Source organism: Bos mutus, chromosome 2, assembly GCF_027580195.1.
Source record: "Bos mutus isolate GX-2022 chromosome 2, NWIPB_WYAK_1.1, whole genome shotgun sequence".
NCBI lineage: Eukaryota > Metazoa > Chordata > Mammalia > Artiodactyla > Bovidae > Bos > Bos mutus.
Window position 1 is genome coordinate 16,081,556 of NC_091618.1, and position 14,679 is coordinate 16,096,234.

The 14,679-nt window shown below is 41.4% G+C and overlaps 1 protein-coding gene across 5 annotated transcripts in view; it reads right to left on the reverse strand.

Annotated features, from left to right (window-relative positions):
- DIS3L2 (DIS3 like 3'-5' exoribonuclease 2) overlaps positions 1 to 14,679 on the reverse strand; it is a 356,855-nt gene that overhangs the window by 211,650 nt on the left and 130,526 nt on the right. For all 5 annotated transcript variants that reach the window (XR_011467266.1, XR_011467267.1, XM_005906404.2 and 2 more), the window contains 2 exons: positions 6,509 to 6,609; positions 4,436 to 4,683 (listed from right to left, as the gene is read on the reverse strand). Coding sequence is in view for 3 of the 5 variants with exons in the window: in XM_005906404.2 (XP_005906466.2) it covers positions 4,436 to 4,683; positions 6,509 to 6,609 (349 nt within the window). In the remaining 2 variants the exon portion in view is untranslated. The remainder of the gene's footprint in view (positions 1 to 4,435; positions 4,684 to 6,508; positions 6,610 to 14,679) is intronic.

The following is a 14,679-nucleotide window of genomic DNA, read 5'->3' on the forward strand; positions in this document are numbered from 1 at the left end:
CCTGGCAGGCTGCAGTCCATGAGGTCGCAAAGAGTCGGACACGACCGAGCAACTTCACTTTCTTTCTTTCTTTTTTCTTAATTGGCACTTTGGTGCTACTGGGAGTGCCAGAGAAGCCATGCTTACACTGATGGAGGCACTAAGACTGATGGCCTCCTGAAGGCCCCTTCCAAAGCTACTGAAATTATGTATTCTATTAATGTGCATATTCTACTTAACCTTTTTGTTAAAAATTCGAAACTTGGGGTTCTCCCCCTGAGTTTATATACTGATTGGATGTTGTTATCAAGTGTTGATTTTGAAGCTAAGGAACCTTGGTTCTCATCACCTTCTGTTCTAAACCACTCGTGTTTTCCAGTTTGATTTATGGTACAATATCTTGCTAGTCAACATGGCTAAAGACCCTGGGGTCACCAAATCATTTTCATCTACCTATCTGACCAGCCAGTAAACATTCACTGAGTATCCTTGTCCTAAAGAAGCTCATGGCTAAGTAAGTAACTTACACAAGCAACTGTAATACAGACAAGAGCTATAAGAGTGGTATTATTAGAAATGACAGGAGTACCCATGACAGAAGACTCAGTCAGGGAACACTCTCTGAGCAGATAACTGACGTAAGTTTAAAAGTTGAGTATTTCACTAAACACTACAGAGAGGAGAAAGCCACTGCTGAGAAAGGAAGTGCTATGTGCAGAAGTTTGGAGCTATGAACAGAGTTAACAATGAAATAGCAAGCAATGAGGCACAAGTGAAGGGAACAGCAAGAGATAAAGATGCTCTTAGTGAATCGTGATTAAATGCCATCATCATTATTTATCCAGTCACCCAATCAGAAGCCTGAGAGTTCATTCAAGATTCTGTCCTTCTCCTTCATGCCCCATTTCCAGCTGGTCACCATGTCTGATAAAATTTGCTTCTTCCTCTCCCCTGACTCTTTTCATTCCTTCTGATTCCCTCTGTATAGCTCCTTCACTTCAGGTTCTCACATCTCATCTCATAGTGACATCTAGCTTGCTTCCAGCCATGGCCCGTCCCACCTACTCTGGACTCCTAGTCAGAGTGATTCTTTTTTTTTTTTAGTGGTCAAATATGGTTTTTATCAGAGTGATTCTTTAGCAAAGAGGCTTCCACTCTCCAAAAAACAACTCTAGATTTCCCCCTTCATCCACCTTCTCTACACTTTCAGGAAAGTATTTTATTCCTAAGGAAGAACATATAGCACTCTGCCTTGTATTATACATAGAGCTAAAAAGACAGGCCATTCAATCCATCTGCTTTGTTCACATTCCACGCCAGAGAGTTGAGTCCCATGGTCCCTGATAATCAGGTAGTGGATTGTGGGACCTTGGACCCCCGCCTCCTCTATTTAAAATTGTTGAGCAAATAACGGTCTCAATAGACCAATAAAGATTTTCTACTCTAGAAATTCTGTGCTCTAGACTTCAGTGTGTGACCTGCAGAGGACTGGCAGTACCATTTAGGGGCCATGTATGTTATTGAGAAGTTAAATGGCTACTGTGTGGAAAAGAGCAGAATAAAAACAGCTCATGTGCAGAACGGGGTAAAGAAAAGATACCATGTGGTGGCTGGACTGGTCAGGGTGGTTTAGACAGAAGCTGTGTTTCCCTTGCTACTTTGTTAGTTCTGAGTTCCCCATGAGATGTGCTATACTTGCTGCCCTGGGCTTTAGGCAAACCACCAGTTCCTTACACCAATTGCCACTTTCACTTCAATTAGTACAAGCAGAAGTCTATTTCCTAGAAAATAATTAATCCTATGACATTTATGTAAAGTCCTTCTGCGTTAGGCTATAATTTCTCTAAAGAAACCAGGGCTTGTTTACCTTTGTATTTCTCACATCATATAGCAGTGACTTACACATACGATTAACACCTGTCTTGTGAACTGAATTTAACTATAGATGAAGTAAATGGCTTTGGACTTGGATGATCCGTGGCAACTGTACAGGTAGAGGTTCAATAATTCTCAAGGATAGAGTGTTGGGGCAGAGAACAAATTCAAAAGGAAGGCTTTTTGGTTAAACTTGGTTTTGAGGCATGATTTCTATGGAAGCAAACCACACATATTCACACCCGTAGCAAGCACTACCTCCACACTCCTGGTCAAAACCTAGCAAGGATGAGAAAGGAAACCCAGGCAGTCACAGCACAGCACGCTCTGGTTGGGAAACGGTGACCTCAGCTCCTGAAGATCAGTAACTGATAGCCAGAACAAAACGGCAAGGCGACCACCAACGTGCAACAGCTGCGGCCCACACCCCCTGTGAGACAGACGTCAGCGGAGAACTTCATCGTGGAAACTTGCCGCACTTTACTTCCGAAGATAAATTTTCTCTTTTCCACAAAGACTTTTTAACAGGCTTACTTCCATAAAAGACAATTTTTAATATCCTTATAGTAAGAAGGTAGAGAAAAAGCACACCTTTCCATCTAAGTAGGAGAATCTTCAATTTTTTGTACGTAAAAGACAATTAACATATGGTTATTATTTTAAAATATTATTTTTCTGGATTCAGCAAATGTCCTTGCTGCTTCAAAGACTCAACTCCTTTTTTGATTACTGTTGTACTTTACCCACAAGAAAAGAGTTTTTGATGAAGTAAGTCTTCATCATTTGATGAAGTAATGGCACCTGAAGGGCCATTTGAACAATAAGAAACTCAGTCTGTGAAGATTTCCTGACTATACCCTGACTACACCCTTACAGCTCAAAAACTAAGGAAGTAGCCCAATCAAGTATACACAATGGGATATGACAGAAAGGCAGATAAAGACAAGGCTGGATTTCCTGCCTTGATATGAAATGTTCCCTTTTCACTGCCAAGCAAAGTGTGGCGGGCACAACCACCAGGGCCAGGTGGCACAGCCATTATCGAGCCTTTTGAGCGGATGGTGAGAAACTGGCAAGCTGCTGAGAAGGGCTATTTAGGGCTCAAGGGGTTGACGTCACTTTTGGATAATGAGTTAGGCTTCAAAATGATGACACTGCAATCACATCACTTGAGAACAGAAAAGAAAGTGCAACTGCTCCTGAGTGTCTCTGAGAACATATCAATCAAATCACTGAGAAAGTGGCCCAGGATAGTGTATATTTTTATTTATTTATTTGGCTGTGCCAGGAGATCTTAGTTGCTGTATGTGGAAATTTTAGCTGTGGCATGCCAACTTTTAGTTGTAACATGTGGGATCTAGCTCCCTAATCAGGTAGCGAACCTGGGCCCCCTGCATTGGGAGTGTAGGGTCTTAGCCACCGGACCACCAGGGATGTCCCAGGATAGTATATTTTAAATTGCATTATTAGGACACACAGATTTGACCTGCTTTACTTCACTAACCATAAAAGGCTAAGCAGAGAATAAACTTCATCAAGGCAGCACTTGGTGGCCATCCATTGTGTTGACACTCATAACCAAGGAACATTCCCAGGAGGGTCCGTCCTGTACAACAGTAAGGCACCAAATCAGGCTGAGAGTAGCATCAGAGCAAACTCTTCTAGCTTTTATGCCTTCATTTTCATCTCCTGTGAAGCATGCCACCCATAATAAAGGGCTACAAATTTAGCTAAAACTTAATACTGCTTCTCTTTCAAAATGAACATCAATTGTAAGAAAGAAACAGGCACAGCATTTGCTCAAACAGCTGGTTCCAGCAGCTTCTTCAGATGATAATGAAGTGGCTGGTGATGATGCTCTGTGGCTACAGAATCTATACTTAAGTGAGACTGGTTTCTGAAAGCTTCCCTAAAAACATGGCACCCTTCCCTTGCTTTTGGCAGGAAGATTTAACATTTAATGCTATTAAGTGAAACCTCTGAAGTGTTAGTCGCTCAGTCGTGTCTGACTTTTTGCGACCCCATAGACCGTAGCCCGCCAGGCTCCTGGATCCATGGGATTCTCCAGGCAAGAATACTGGAGTGGGTTGCCATTTCTTCCTCCAGGAAACCTCTGAAGGATCAATACCAAAAAAGCATATCATTCAAACATATCTTTACATTCTTAGTTTATAAGCCCGGGAAACTGAGGTCCCATGAATATACCTCCAATTTCACATATTTGAATGCTAGTGTATGAAAGGAGGGGTGTGACTGTTGGATGTGATGAATTCTTTGCAAATTCACAAGTACAAACAGGATTCGTAACATAACAGGAAGTAAGTCGAGGCTTAGAATGTACTTACGTTTTACACCAAAAAACAGAAACAAACAAAAAGGGTGGCAATTCAAGGAACCTATAGGTGACCAGTTGAGGTGGTAGCTAAGGGCCATTTCTGAGGAACTAGGAGCAAAATATGCCTAGGACCCATGCTTTAATGAAGAAATAGTAATTAAAATACACATAAAAACGTTTATTTAAATGCTACCTAAACCAAATTGTGTCTGATTTCGGTAGTTTTTCTCGCCAAAGGTCACCTACCCTAGGGCAAAGTTGCTGTCCTCCTTCCAGTCCATGATGCGGCAGATGAACAGTGTGTTGGCATAGTCTTTGGGCCGGGTCACAAAGTCCTGCGGACAGTCCTTGAGAGGCACATATATTCTAGGCACCCGGTGGTCCGAGGGAGAAAACAAGGCGTATTTCCTAAACAGTTCACTGTTCTTATCAGCCAAGAGTTTGAGGAAGCCAGTCGCTGCACGTGAGTGCTTTTTCTCCAAGATGTAAACCACCTGAAAATACCGAGGATACATATATGGTTAGTGTTGTTTATCTACAGTAACTAGACAACAGTCGGGAGAAGGCAGAACGTTACCTGGTCACCTCGCTGGGTCCAAGAGTTTTCCTAAGACCTACTGAAATACTACTTCTCAGTGAGGCTCTGTGACTAAATGACTTTACCACAGTGTCAGTTTTGCATATGAGTGCTGTTTGCCTGGTAATTTTAGATCAAACAAAGAAACTACACACACACACACAAAAAATAGAGAGCGCACCATTGGGGGGCAGCAGCAAATTGCAGAACACAAATTCCATCTACAGAGGTTGCTTCTACTCAGTTCTGACCAAAGTCAAAGCCATTTAAGAAGGCGGCCCAGTGTTCCCAGATGTTTTGTTTTGTCAACAGAAGCCAGAAGCCTGATTTTTTTTTTTTTAACTCGAACCACTCCATTTTTTTTTTTAAATGAAAGCTACTAACTCAAAATTTTTAAACATTGCATAGGTCAAACAAAAAACAAATTTGTGAGAATTCCCTGGTGGTCCAGTGGTTAGGACTCCACTACCACTACATTGCTGAGGACCCAGGTTCAATCCAGGGTTGGGGAACTAAGATCCTACAAGCTGCGTGGTGTGGCCAAAAAAATTAAAAAACTAAAGCTTTTTTTTTTTTTTAAAGGCACAAATTTGTGAGCCAGATCCAGCCCATGGTCTTTCCGTTTGTTATAATCTTTCACACTTATCATGTTGCCTAGTGTATGGTTAGTATTCAAAATGCTTCTTAAAATAAAGATCTAGGTAACTGAATGGGCACTTGGCTGGGTGGGGTGGGGGCAATAATATACATGTAATATAATTTAGAAATTCCCCATGTTGGTATTCAGGAGACACTCTCCTAGCCAACTTGCTAGACTGAGCGTCAACACTGCACTCCCAGGGTACACGTACCAACAGAGAGGAGACCACGTGCTCTCACACACTTCGCCCTTGGTACCACTCCTTCCACCCAGAGCTACCCCCATAGCGAGGATCAGCTGGATCTAATCCCATATCTGAATATGTCACCAGCATATATCATTAAAAAATAAAGTTGAATTATGCAAAAAAAAAAAAACCACAAACAAACAAATTGGTTTTGTTACTATGATACCTAAATTAAATACTTTGGAGGAACTAGAAAATACCTTATTAAAAACTTACTTTTGAATTATATATGGTCATGACAACAATAAAAATCTAGGCGTCTACACTCATATTGCTTCACCAGTACCTAAATTCTCACGCTGCTTTAAATAAACCAAACCAGAAATTATAGTGCAGTTTATGCAGAAAGATAACACAGAACCTCAATAAATACCTCCATACACCAAGAAAGGGCCTTGGCCATTCAGCCAAAGACAGGCAAGTGAATATATAGGTATATGTTTACAGTTTATATATATATGAGTGAGTGAAGTTGCTCAGTCGTGTCCAACTCTTTGCGACCCCATGGACTGTAGCCTATCAGGCTCCTCCGTCCGTGGGATTTTCCAGGCAAGAGTGCTGGAGTGGATTGCCATTTCCTTCTCCAGGGCATCTTCTGACCCAGGAATCGAACCCAGGTCTCCCGCATTGCAGGCAGATGCTTTACCGTCTGAGCCACCAGGGAAGCTCATATATATATATATATATATATATATATGTATGTATGTATGTATTTAAAAGATTCATTTTTTATGATTCCCTGCTTCCACTGACTTTTCTTATGAACTGAGCAACTTCAGTCCTAACTGAATTGTACGCGAGGCCTGCAAGAGGAAGCAGCTACGAGTCAGACAAGTGAAAGAAACAGGCAAAGACCTTTGCTGATCTCTGCAGCGACTTCTCTGGTAACACTCTGGAGTCCTGTGACGTGAAGGTGTTCTCGTCTTTTATCGCTGGTGCACCAGCATCCTCTTTGCCTAATTTAAAACAAGAGAACAGAAGAAGAGGAGACGTAGATGCAGAGCTATGAGGCATACAGACTTATGGTGCTTTTAAACTCAGAGCCGCAAGGATTCTTGGATACCATTTACCCCAAACTACTCATTTTACAGAAAAGGAAACCCGGGCCCACGGTGGTTAGGTGACTTGGCTAAGGTCAATTACATCACCAACTTATATTAATGCTCACACTCAGCAGGCCACATTTTATCTGTTTAACATTATTCATATATTAGGCATCATATAAGTGGAGTTACGTTGAATTAAACTAAATCACCTGTGTCAAAATGCCAAAAAAACTAAATGCTATACACTGTCCCTACCCGTAAGGAAGAAGAGAGACATGTTAACTTATATGCACATCTGCTGAAATAAAACAAAAGCAAAATAAATGTTAACTGTTAAAAGTACTTTGGTACCAGCCATAACAAACAAAATGGTGGAAAATAGATTATATTTATTAAATAAACAAATAAAAAAGCCAACCCTGATTTTCCTGGCTTTTCTTAGTGACATTATATAAAGAGTAAAGTACTTAAAGTCTTTTAATGTTTAATTTCCTTTCTTAAAAAACTTATAAAATGCACATTCACCCAAAAAACTGAAACCACATCTCTCCAGTAAAGAGGGAGTTAGGCTCTGGACCAGAAGTATTAAAACCACTCATGAAAAAAAAGCAGCAAATTACACACTTCTGAACATTTAATATTTTATATTTTCATGTGTTACATTAGATTTCCCCCACAAAATATTCTTATCCAACTACCCTGGAGTTTCTAGATGTTAGGGGTCACAACCAATTCATGTGGGACCCACTCCAGCTAGCTGAGAGAGACTTGTACTTATCATCATTTAGACATTATCATGGCCAAAATAAATAAGTAAATCCTTTTCAGGACTGGCCTCTTAGCAAAGGCTTAGCTGAAAGCCAACTTTACTCTGGGCGTACTCTGGAAACACTGACATGATCTGACCTATTGGGGCTTAAGAACCATCAACTGTATGCTTTTCCATCTATGCTAAAATCTACCTACCTAGTGCCCACTGAAAGCAGAATTCTTACTGTTTTCTGAAAAGAAAAACAAATGAAAACTTTCCCGTTGTCAATCACCATGTTTATCAGTAAAAGAGGGACATCATCTAAGTTCATCTTTTATTTTAGACCAAGTTCAGGATTCCAAATGCATCAGATGCTTCCAGAACAACCTCTTTTATACTCTTGGTGGTTTAGTTGCTAAGTCGTATTCAACTCTTTGCAACCCCATGGACTATAGCCCACGAGGCTCCTCCCCTCCATGGGATTTTCCAGGCAAGAATACTGAAGTGGGTTACCATTTCCTTCTCCAGGGGATCCCATCCCAGGGATTGAACCCAGGTCTTCTGCACTGCAGGCAGATTCTTTACTGATTGAGCTACCAGGGAAGATTGACACTCTTAGGGAGAAAAAAAAGACCTATACAAATTGTTGACCTATCCCATAACATATCTTGTCAATGTGTTCTGCAGAACAAGGTAAATTCAGGAAAGATTAGGAGGCTGGAATTACCACAAACAAGTATACTCTACCCAGATGTCTGATATCAAGATCTGGCAATCAAGAAAAGGTAGTGAGGGGGTTTCCAAGATAGCCCAAAATCCTGGGCAGGCAGCTTTCTGTGATGGTCACTGATGGCTCCATCTTAAAATAACTATTGCTTCAGATTCCATTCCAACCATAAGCAACTCTTCTGTTCTAATGGTTATGCCAAGTTGCATTAAAAAAAAAAAAGAGGAAGTGGCCAATCGTGATTTTCAGAGATGACCTTTTCAGGGTCTATGTTCATAAGGATCGCTGGAGAAGACTTTTCAGAGTCCCTTGGACAGCAAAGAGGTCAAACCAGTCAATCCTAAAGGATATCAACCCTGAATATTCATTGGAAGGACCGATACTGAAGCTGAAGCTCCAATACTTTGGCCACCTGATGCAAAGAGCTGATTCACTGGAAAAGACCCTGATGCTAGGAAAGACTGAGGGCAGAAAGAGAAGGGGACAAAAGAGGATAAGATGGTTGGATGGCATCACTGACCAAGCAGACATGAGTTTGAGCAAGCTCCAGGAGATAATGAAGGACAAAAAAGACTTGCATGCTGCATTGGATATCCTGGCAGAAATAAGGCTTGTTCAGACAAAGATGCATTCTAATATTATAAGGTAAACTGAAGCCTGTAGCCTTACAGGTAAGCACCAAAAATGTGTTCAATAAATGTAAAGAAACACACTGCCAGGTTAGAAAAGTGAGTCACCTTAATAAGTTTCCAACAAACCTACATCTTGGCATATCAAATAGCAAAGCTGTCAATTTAATGAGAGAACCTACTGCATTGTTTAATCACAAGACCATTTGTTTATTATACTTATTCCATGTGTATTTATTAGCATTGGGCATTGAGGATTCAGTGTGAATAAAAGAAAGATGATCCCAACTCTTAGGGAACATACAGTTTAACACTGAAGTGATATTCAATAAATACACACTTGATCAATATGAAGTTATAAACTGTGATAAATGCTAAGAATGAACACTCGCAAGGAGGAACAACAGAGAACATACGATTTAGATTAAGAAGTCACAGAAAGGCCCTGTGTGCAAGTGACATTTGAGTTGAGACATGAGGAGGTATGCATAGGAGTGAGGAAGGGGACCCTGGGTGGGGAATGGTACTTGGGAAGGGGTGGAGGTGTGAAGTCCTAGGCACGGTCAAGGAATGGAAAGACCAATAGGCTAGAGCACGTGAGCAAGAAAAGGCGTGGCAAGAAATGGAAATGAGAGGTAGACAGGAGTCAAGTCAGATGGGGCCCTGCAGAAGTTAAGGATCCTGGGTTTAAACCTGCATACATTAGGAAGCTGGCTAAGGATTCTGTTCAAGAAAGTGACTGCCTGACTTGAGATTGGGCCAACCTAAGAGGGTGGATGTAGGGAGGTCAGTGAAGAGCTACTGCCAAGTTCAGACATGAGAGGATAGTGCTATAAGGCCGGCACTGGAGATGGAACTAAAAGGATCAATTTAAGACATGTTTTGGGGCTGAACTAATAGACTTTGGTGGCAATTAAATGAGAGTGTGAGGATTATTACATATAAGAAATGAAGGATTACTTCAGCTTTCTGATATCTGCAGCTAGGTTGTTAGAGGAATTGCTGGCACAGGGAAGACTAGAGGAGGTGAAAATCAGGAGTTCAATCAGTATTACGGAGGAGGTTCCATTTGAGAAGCCACCAATGAGACCTTCAAGTGATGATATTGAGTAAGCAGTTCAACATGAAGTTCTGGAACTCAAGAAAAGAGATCTGGACCCTGGCTCAAAGTATAATTTATATGCCAAGAACATCAATAACCTCAGATATGCAGATGACACCACCCTTATGGCAGAAAGTGAAGAACTAAAGAGCCTCTTGATGAAAGTGAAAGTGGAGAGTGAAAAAGTTGGCTTAAAGCTCAACATTCAGAAATTAATATCATGGCATCCAGCCCCATTACTTTAGGGCAAATAGATGGGGAAACAGTGGCAGACTTTATTTTGGGGGGCTCCAACATCACTGAAGATGGTGATACAGCCATGAAATTAAAAGACACTTACTCCTTGGAAGGAAAGTTATGACTAACCTAGACAGCATATTAAAAAGCAGAGATATTACTTTGCCAACAAAGGTCCATCTAGTCAAGGCTATAGTTTTTCCAGTAGTCATGTATGGATGTGAGAGTTGGACTATAAAGAAAGCTGAGCGCCGAATAATTGATGCTTTTGAACTGTGGTGTTGGAGAAGACTCTTCAGAGTCCCTTGGACAGCAAGGAGATCCAACCAGACCATCCTAAAGGAGATCAGTCCTGGCTGTTCATTGGAAGGACTGATGCTGAAGCTGAAATGCCAATACTTTGGCCACCTGATGCAAAGAACTGACTCATTTGAAAAGACCCTGATGCTGGAAAGATTGAAGGTGGGAGGAGAAGGGGACAACAGAGGATGAGATGGCTGGATGGCATCACCAACTCAATGGACATGAGTTTGGGTAAACTCCGGGAGTTGGTGATGGACAGGGAGGCCTGGTGTGCTGCAGTCCATGGGGTTGCAAAGAGTCAGACACGGCTGAGTGACTGAACTAAACTAAACCATATTTATACTTTACAGCACAAGCCACAGAGAAGAAATTCAAACCCAAGTCACTTCAGCTGGTAAGTTCATGAAGCTCAACCACTGACACATGCTCAAGTATGGAATAATGTACTGTCACTGTTAAGGAAGAAAGAACAATTCACTGAGGAAGTGAGTTGGGACTTGAAGGATATACAGATGTTTTGAACAAAGAAAGTTGAAAGGCATTCCAGGTAAAGGCCAGCCCTGGTACAGTGGCCCAGAGCTGTGAAAGAGCCTGACGTGGTAAAGGAAGATGAAGATTAAAGTTGTAATTTAAAGGATGGAGGCACAGCCTTTTCTCCTTTCCTTCTTCTTGCTGGCTGGAATCTGGATGTGAGAGCTGGCCCTCGGGCACTCATCTTGGTCCTAGAGGCTATAGGACAAGTGTGCATTCTACTGTGCAGAGAAGCACAGCACAGTTGAAGACTATGGAGCTATCCTACAAGACTTGACCTGTCTACCTCTGTTCTTTTCTGTGAGCTAGAAAAAAAAAAAAAAAAACCTTCTTATTTAAGTCAGTGATATTTTAGGATTTAATGTCACTCTCAGCAGAACATACTTCCTAAGACACATGGACATGAGTTTGTACAAGCTCCGGGAGTTTGTGACGGACAGGGAAACCTGGCAAGCTGCAGTCCATGGGGTTGCAAAGAGTCGAACACAACTGAGCAACTGAACTGAACCGAACCGAACACACAGGTCCTTACAGTGAAACTGATAAGTTTAGATACTAATCTACCAAGCATTATAAAGGCCAGGGACACATACATTTTATAGCTCTGAATTTGGTGGTATTCTGGAGCAGAGAAACAACAGTTAAAGAGATCTTTGAAAGCTGGGTTTACAGGCTAGGCAAGACACAATCAGAATCTAAATTAAGATAGTGGCAGTGGGAGTGAACAGAGGCAAAATTTGAGAGAGATTTCTGAGAAGGATGTTGCTAAGTGTGTTTGCATCACTATGAATGACTTAGTACCAGAAAAGGGGCTACGTTAAAAGACCTTTGATTGAATATCAGGAAGAATGCTTTGACAGAACAATAAAACTCCTTGATCAATTACCAGAATAGGGCAGAGTTGCTGGCAGTCCTCAACAAAGGAAAAGGCTGTGTGGCCCACAGTCTTCAGTTTTGCCATACTGAAGGCAGAGCTGGCCCCATGCATTCTGTGGTCCCTTCTAGCTTAAAATGTCTAGAAACTAGCGACTACCAATATTCTTCATCTAAAAAAGAGAACTTTCTAAAAACTAGACACACTACAAGGACAGCAACTGCTCATGATGTTCTCCAAGAAACACTCTGAGGAAAAATCCAGTGAAATCCTAATCTCTTTATGCTGATTATCTGAAACTTCTATTTTAAACATTCAAAAAGTAAAACACCATGGTCTGCTGGAGTTGGCATTGTCACTTACTTAAAAATCATTCTGATTTGGCCTTCTCATACATAAGCAACAGATCGACAAGGCTGATGATTCTGAACACTTGACAAATTCATTGGCTTTTCAGATGATTAGACTGTGATGATAAGTGAAAGCAATGTGAAGAAAAAAGCAAGAAATTGGGCAAAAAAGGTGTTTCAACCTTTCCAATGCAAAGAGTGACAAACTCTGACAAATCTAAGCTTTTCCATCTCTGAGTGGTCACAGAAATTTACAATTTCCACCAAGAATTCAATGAAAACTGTCATATAAATTGGTACATGAAAACAATTCCCCTCAGATCTCTCAAAATGAGCCAATGAGGATAACTTATTTTACAGGCCCCAGTGAAATGTAGGAATGACAACAGAGGTCCTCACCAGGCCAGGTAACACTCATGTTATCCCCATTTTCTGTGCTGCAAGTTTGCCAGCCCGAGCAAGTTTCTCACTCTGAAGTAAAGCTACTGAAATCACCTGGTGCCAGAGAATGTCCACAGTGTGTTCACACACATGACCTCGTTTGAGCCACAACATAACTTCACACAATAGGTAGAGCGGACATTGTTATTCCAGGTTCATCAGGGAAATGGGGGTAATGAAAGGGCAGAGCAGGCGATGACGACAGGCAGATCCTGGTGCTGTGGCAGCCTATTCTCCACTTAAGCAGGAATCAGAGCATCAGGGGAAATGCCATGAAAACCTACGTCAAGATATTGCTTAAGGACTTCCTTGGTGTTACAGTGGATAAGAATCTGCCTGTCAGTTGCAGGAGACATGGGTTCAATCCCAGGTCTGGGAAGATTCCACATGCTACGAAGCAACTAAGCCTGTGCATCATAACTACTGAGCTCACGCTCTAGAGCCCAAGAGCCACCATTACTGCAACTACTGAAGCCCAAGTGCCCTAGAGTCTGTGCTCTGCAGCAAGAGAAGCCACTGCAATGAGAAGCCCGTGCGCCTCAACAAAGAGTAGCCACTGGTTGCCACAACTAGAGAAAGCCCACGTGCAGCAACAAAGACTCAGCACAATCAAAAATAAAATGAAATAAATTAAATTAAAAAATCAAACCCCGCAGTTCCATGTTTTTTAAAAAAGACATTGCTTAAGTGGCCATGGGACTCCCTGAAATGCTCAAGGGCATACCACTCAAGGCAAGTATGGTATGCCCTTGAGTATGAAACGTTCCCTGAAGCATCAACTCAGTGAAGGTCCTGGGTACCTGTAGGGTGTCAGGCACTACAAATGACCCTGGCTCTGTCCTCAGAAAGCTCATGTGTGGGAAAGTGAAATTGAAAGTCGCTCAGTGTCCAACTCTTTGCGACCCCATGGACTTATACAGTCCATGGAATTCTCCAGGCCAGAATACTGGAGTGGGTAGCCTTTCCCTTCTCCAGGGGATCTTCCCAACCCAGGGACTGAAACCAGGTCTCCCACATTGCAGGTGGATTCTTTGCCAGCTGAGCCACAAGGGGAAGCAAAATGTAAACACTACTGAAAGTACACGTAGTTGGTGAGTACAGTAAGAAGGGGGCTAGGGAGTTTGATGGTGAAGCCCTGAGCTGAAACGGGAGGGCTAAGTAAGAGCTGGCTAGATGTATGGGCATGCAGAGCATTCCAGAAAGGGAGAAAACCAAGTGTAAAGGTACACAATCAAGACTAAAATGAGGAGAACAAAGGTTCTCTATGTCTAAACATGTTGCGGGGACCAGACTACTACAAAAGGCCTCACACTGAACCGCATGTATTTTACCTGTAGGGATGGAAAGATTTGAGAATAACGTAATCAGAACTATATCTGATGAGGAGTCAAGGGTCAGCCTATTGCTCCTTTGAAGATAATCTGTCTTTTTCTCTAACTGCTTTTGAGATTTTCCCTTTGGTTTTCTGTAACTTCATCTTGATGTATCTAAGTTTTAATTTTTTTTTAATTCTACATATAATCATTGGTCATAAATCTGAAGTTTGGTGTCCCAGTTGTTATGGGAAATTGCCATGATTACCTTTAAATTTCACCTTGGCTCATTTTCTCTCTCATCCCCTTTCCAGGTCTCTTATTTAGACCTCTCTATTCTCCATGCCTCTAACCCTCTCCCTCTGCATTTTCTATTTGTTTTCGCCATGCTTTACTCTGGATAACTTTTTCTGTCTTCCAGTTTGTTAATTTTTCTCTTCATCTTTATTCAATCTTCTGTTAAATTCATCCATTGAGTTCTTCTCTTTAAACTTTTAATTAATATATCTTTCCTCATCCACTGAGTCTTAAATTTCATTACTGTTATGTTTACTTCTAGAAGTTTTATTTGGCTCCTTTTTAAATTTGCTATGTCCCATTTCAGTTTCCTATTCTTTGCAGATATATTCAAGCTTATCTTTTATTTCCTTAAACAGTAGCTTTTATAGATGGTAATGATTCCAATATGTGATGACATCTATGAAGGGCTGTTTCTGTTGTCT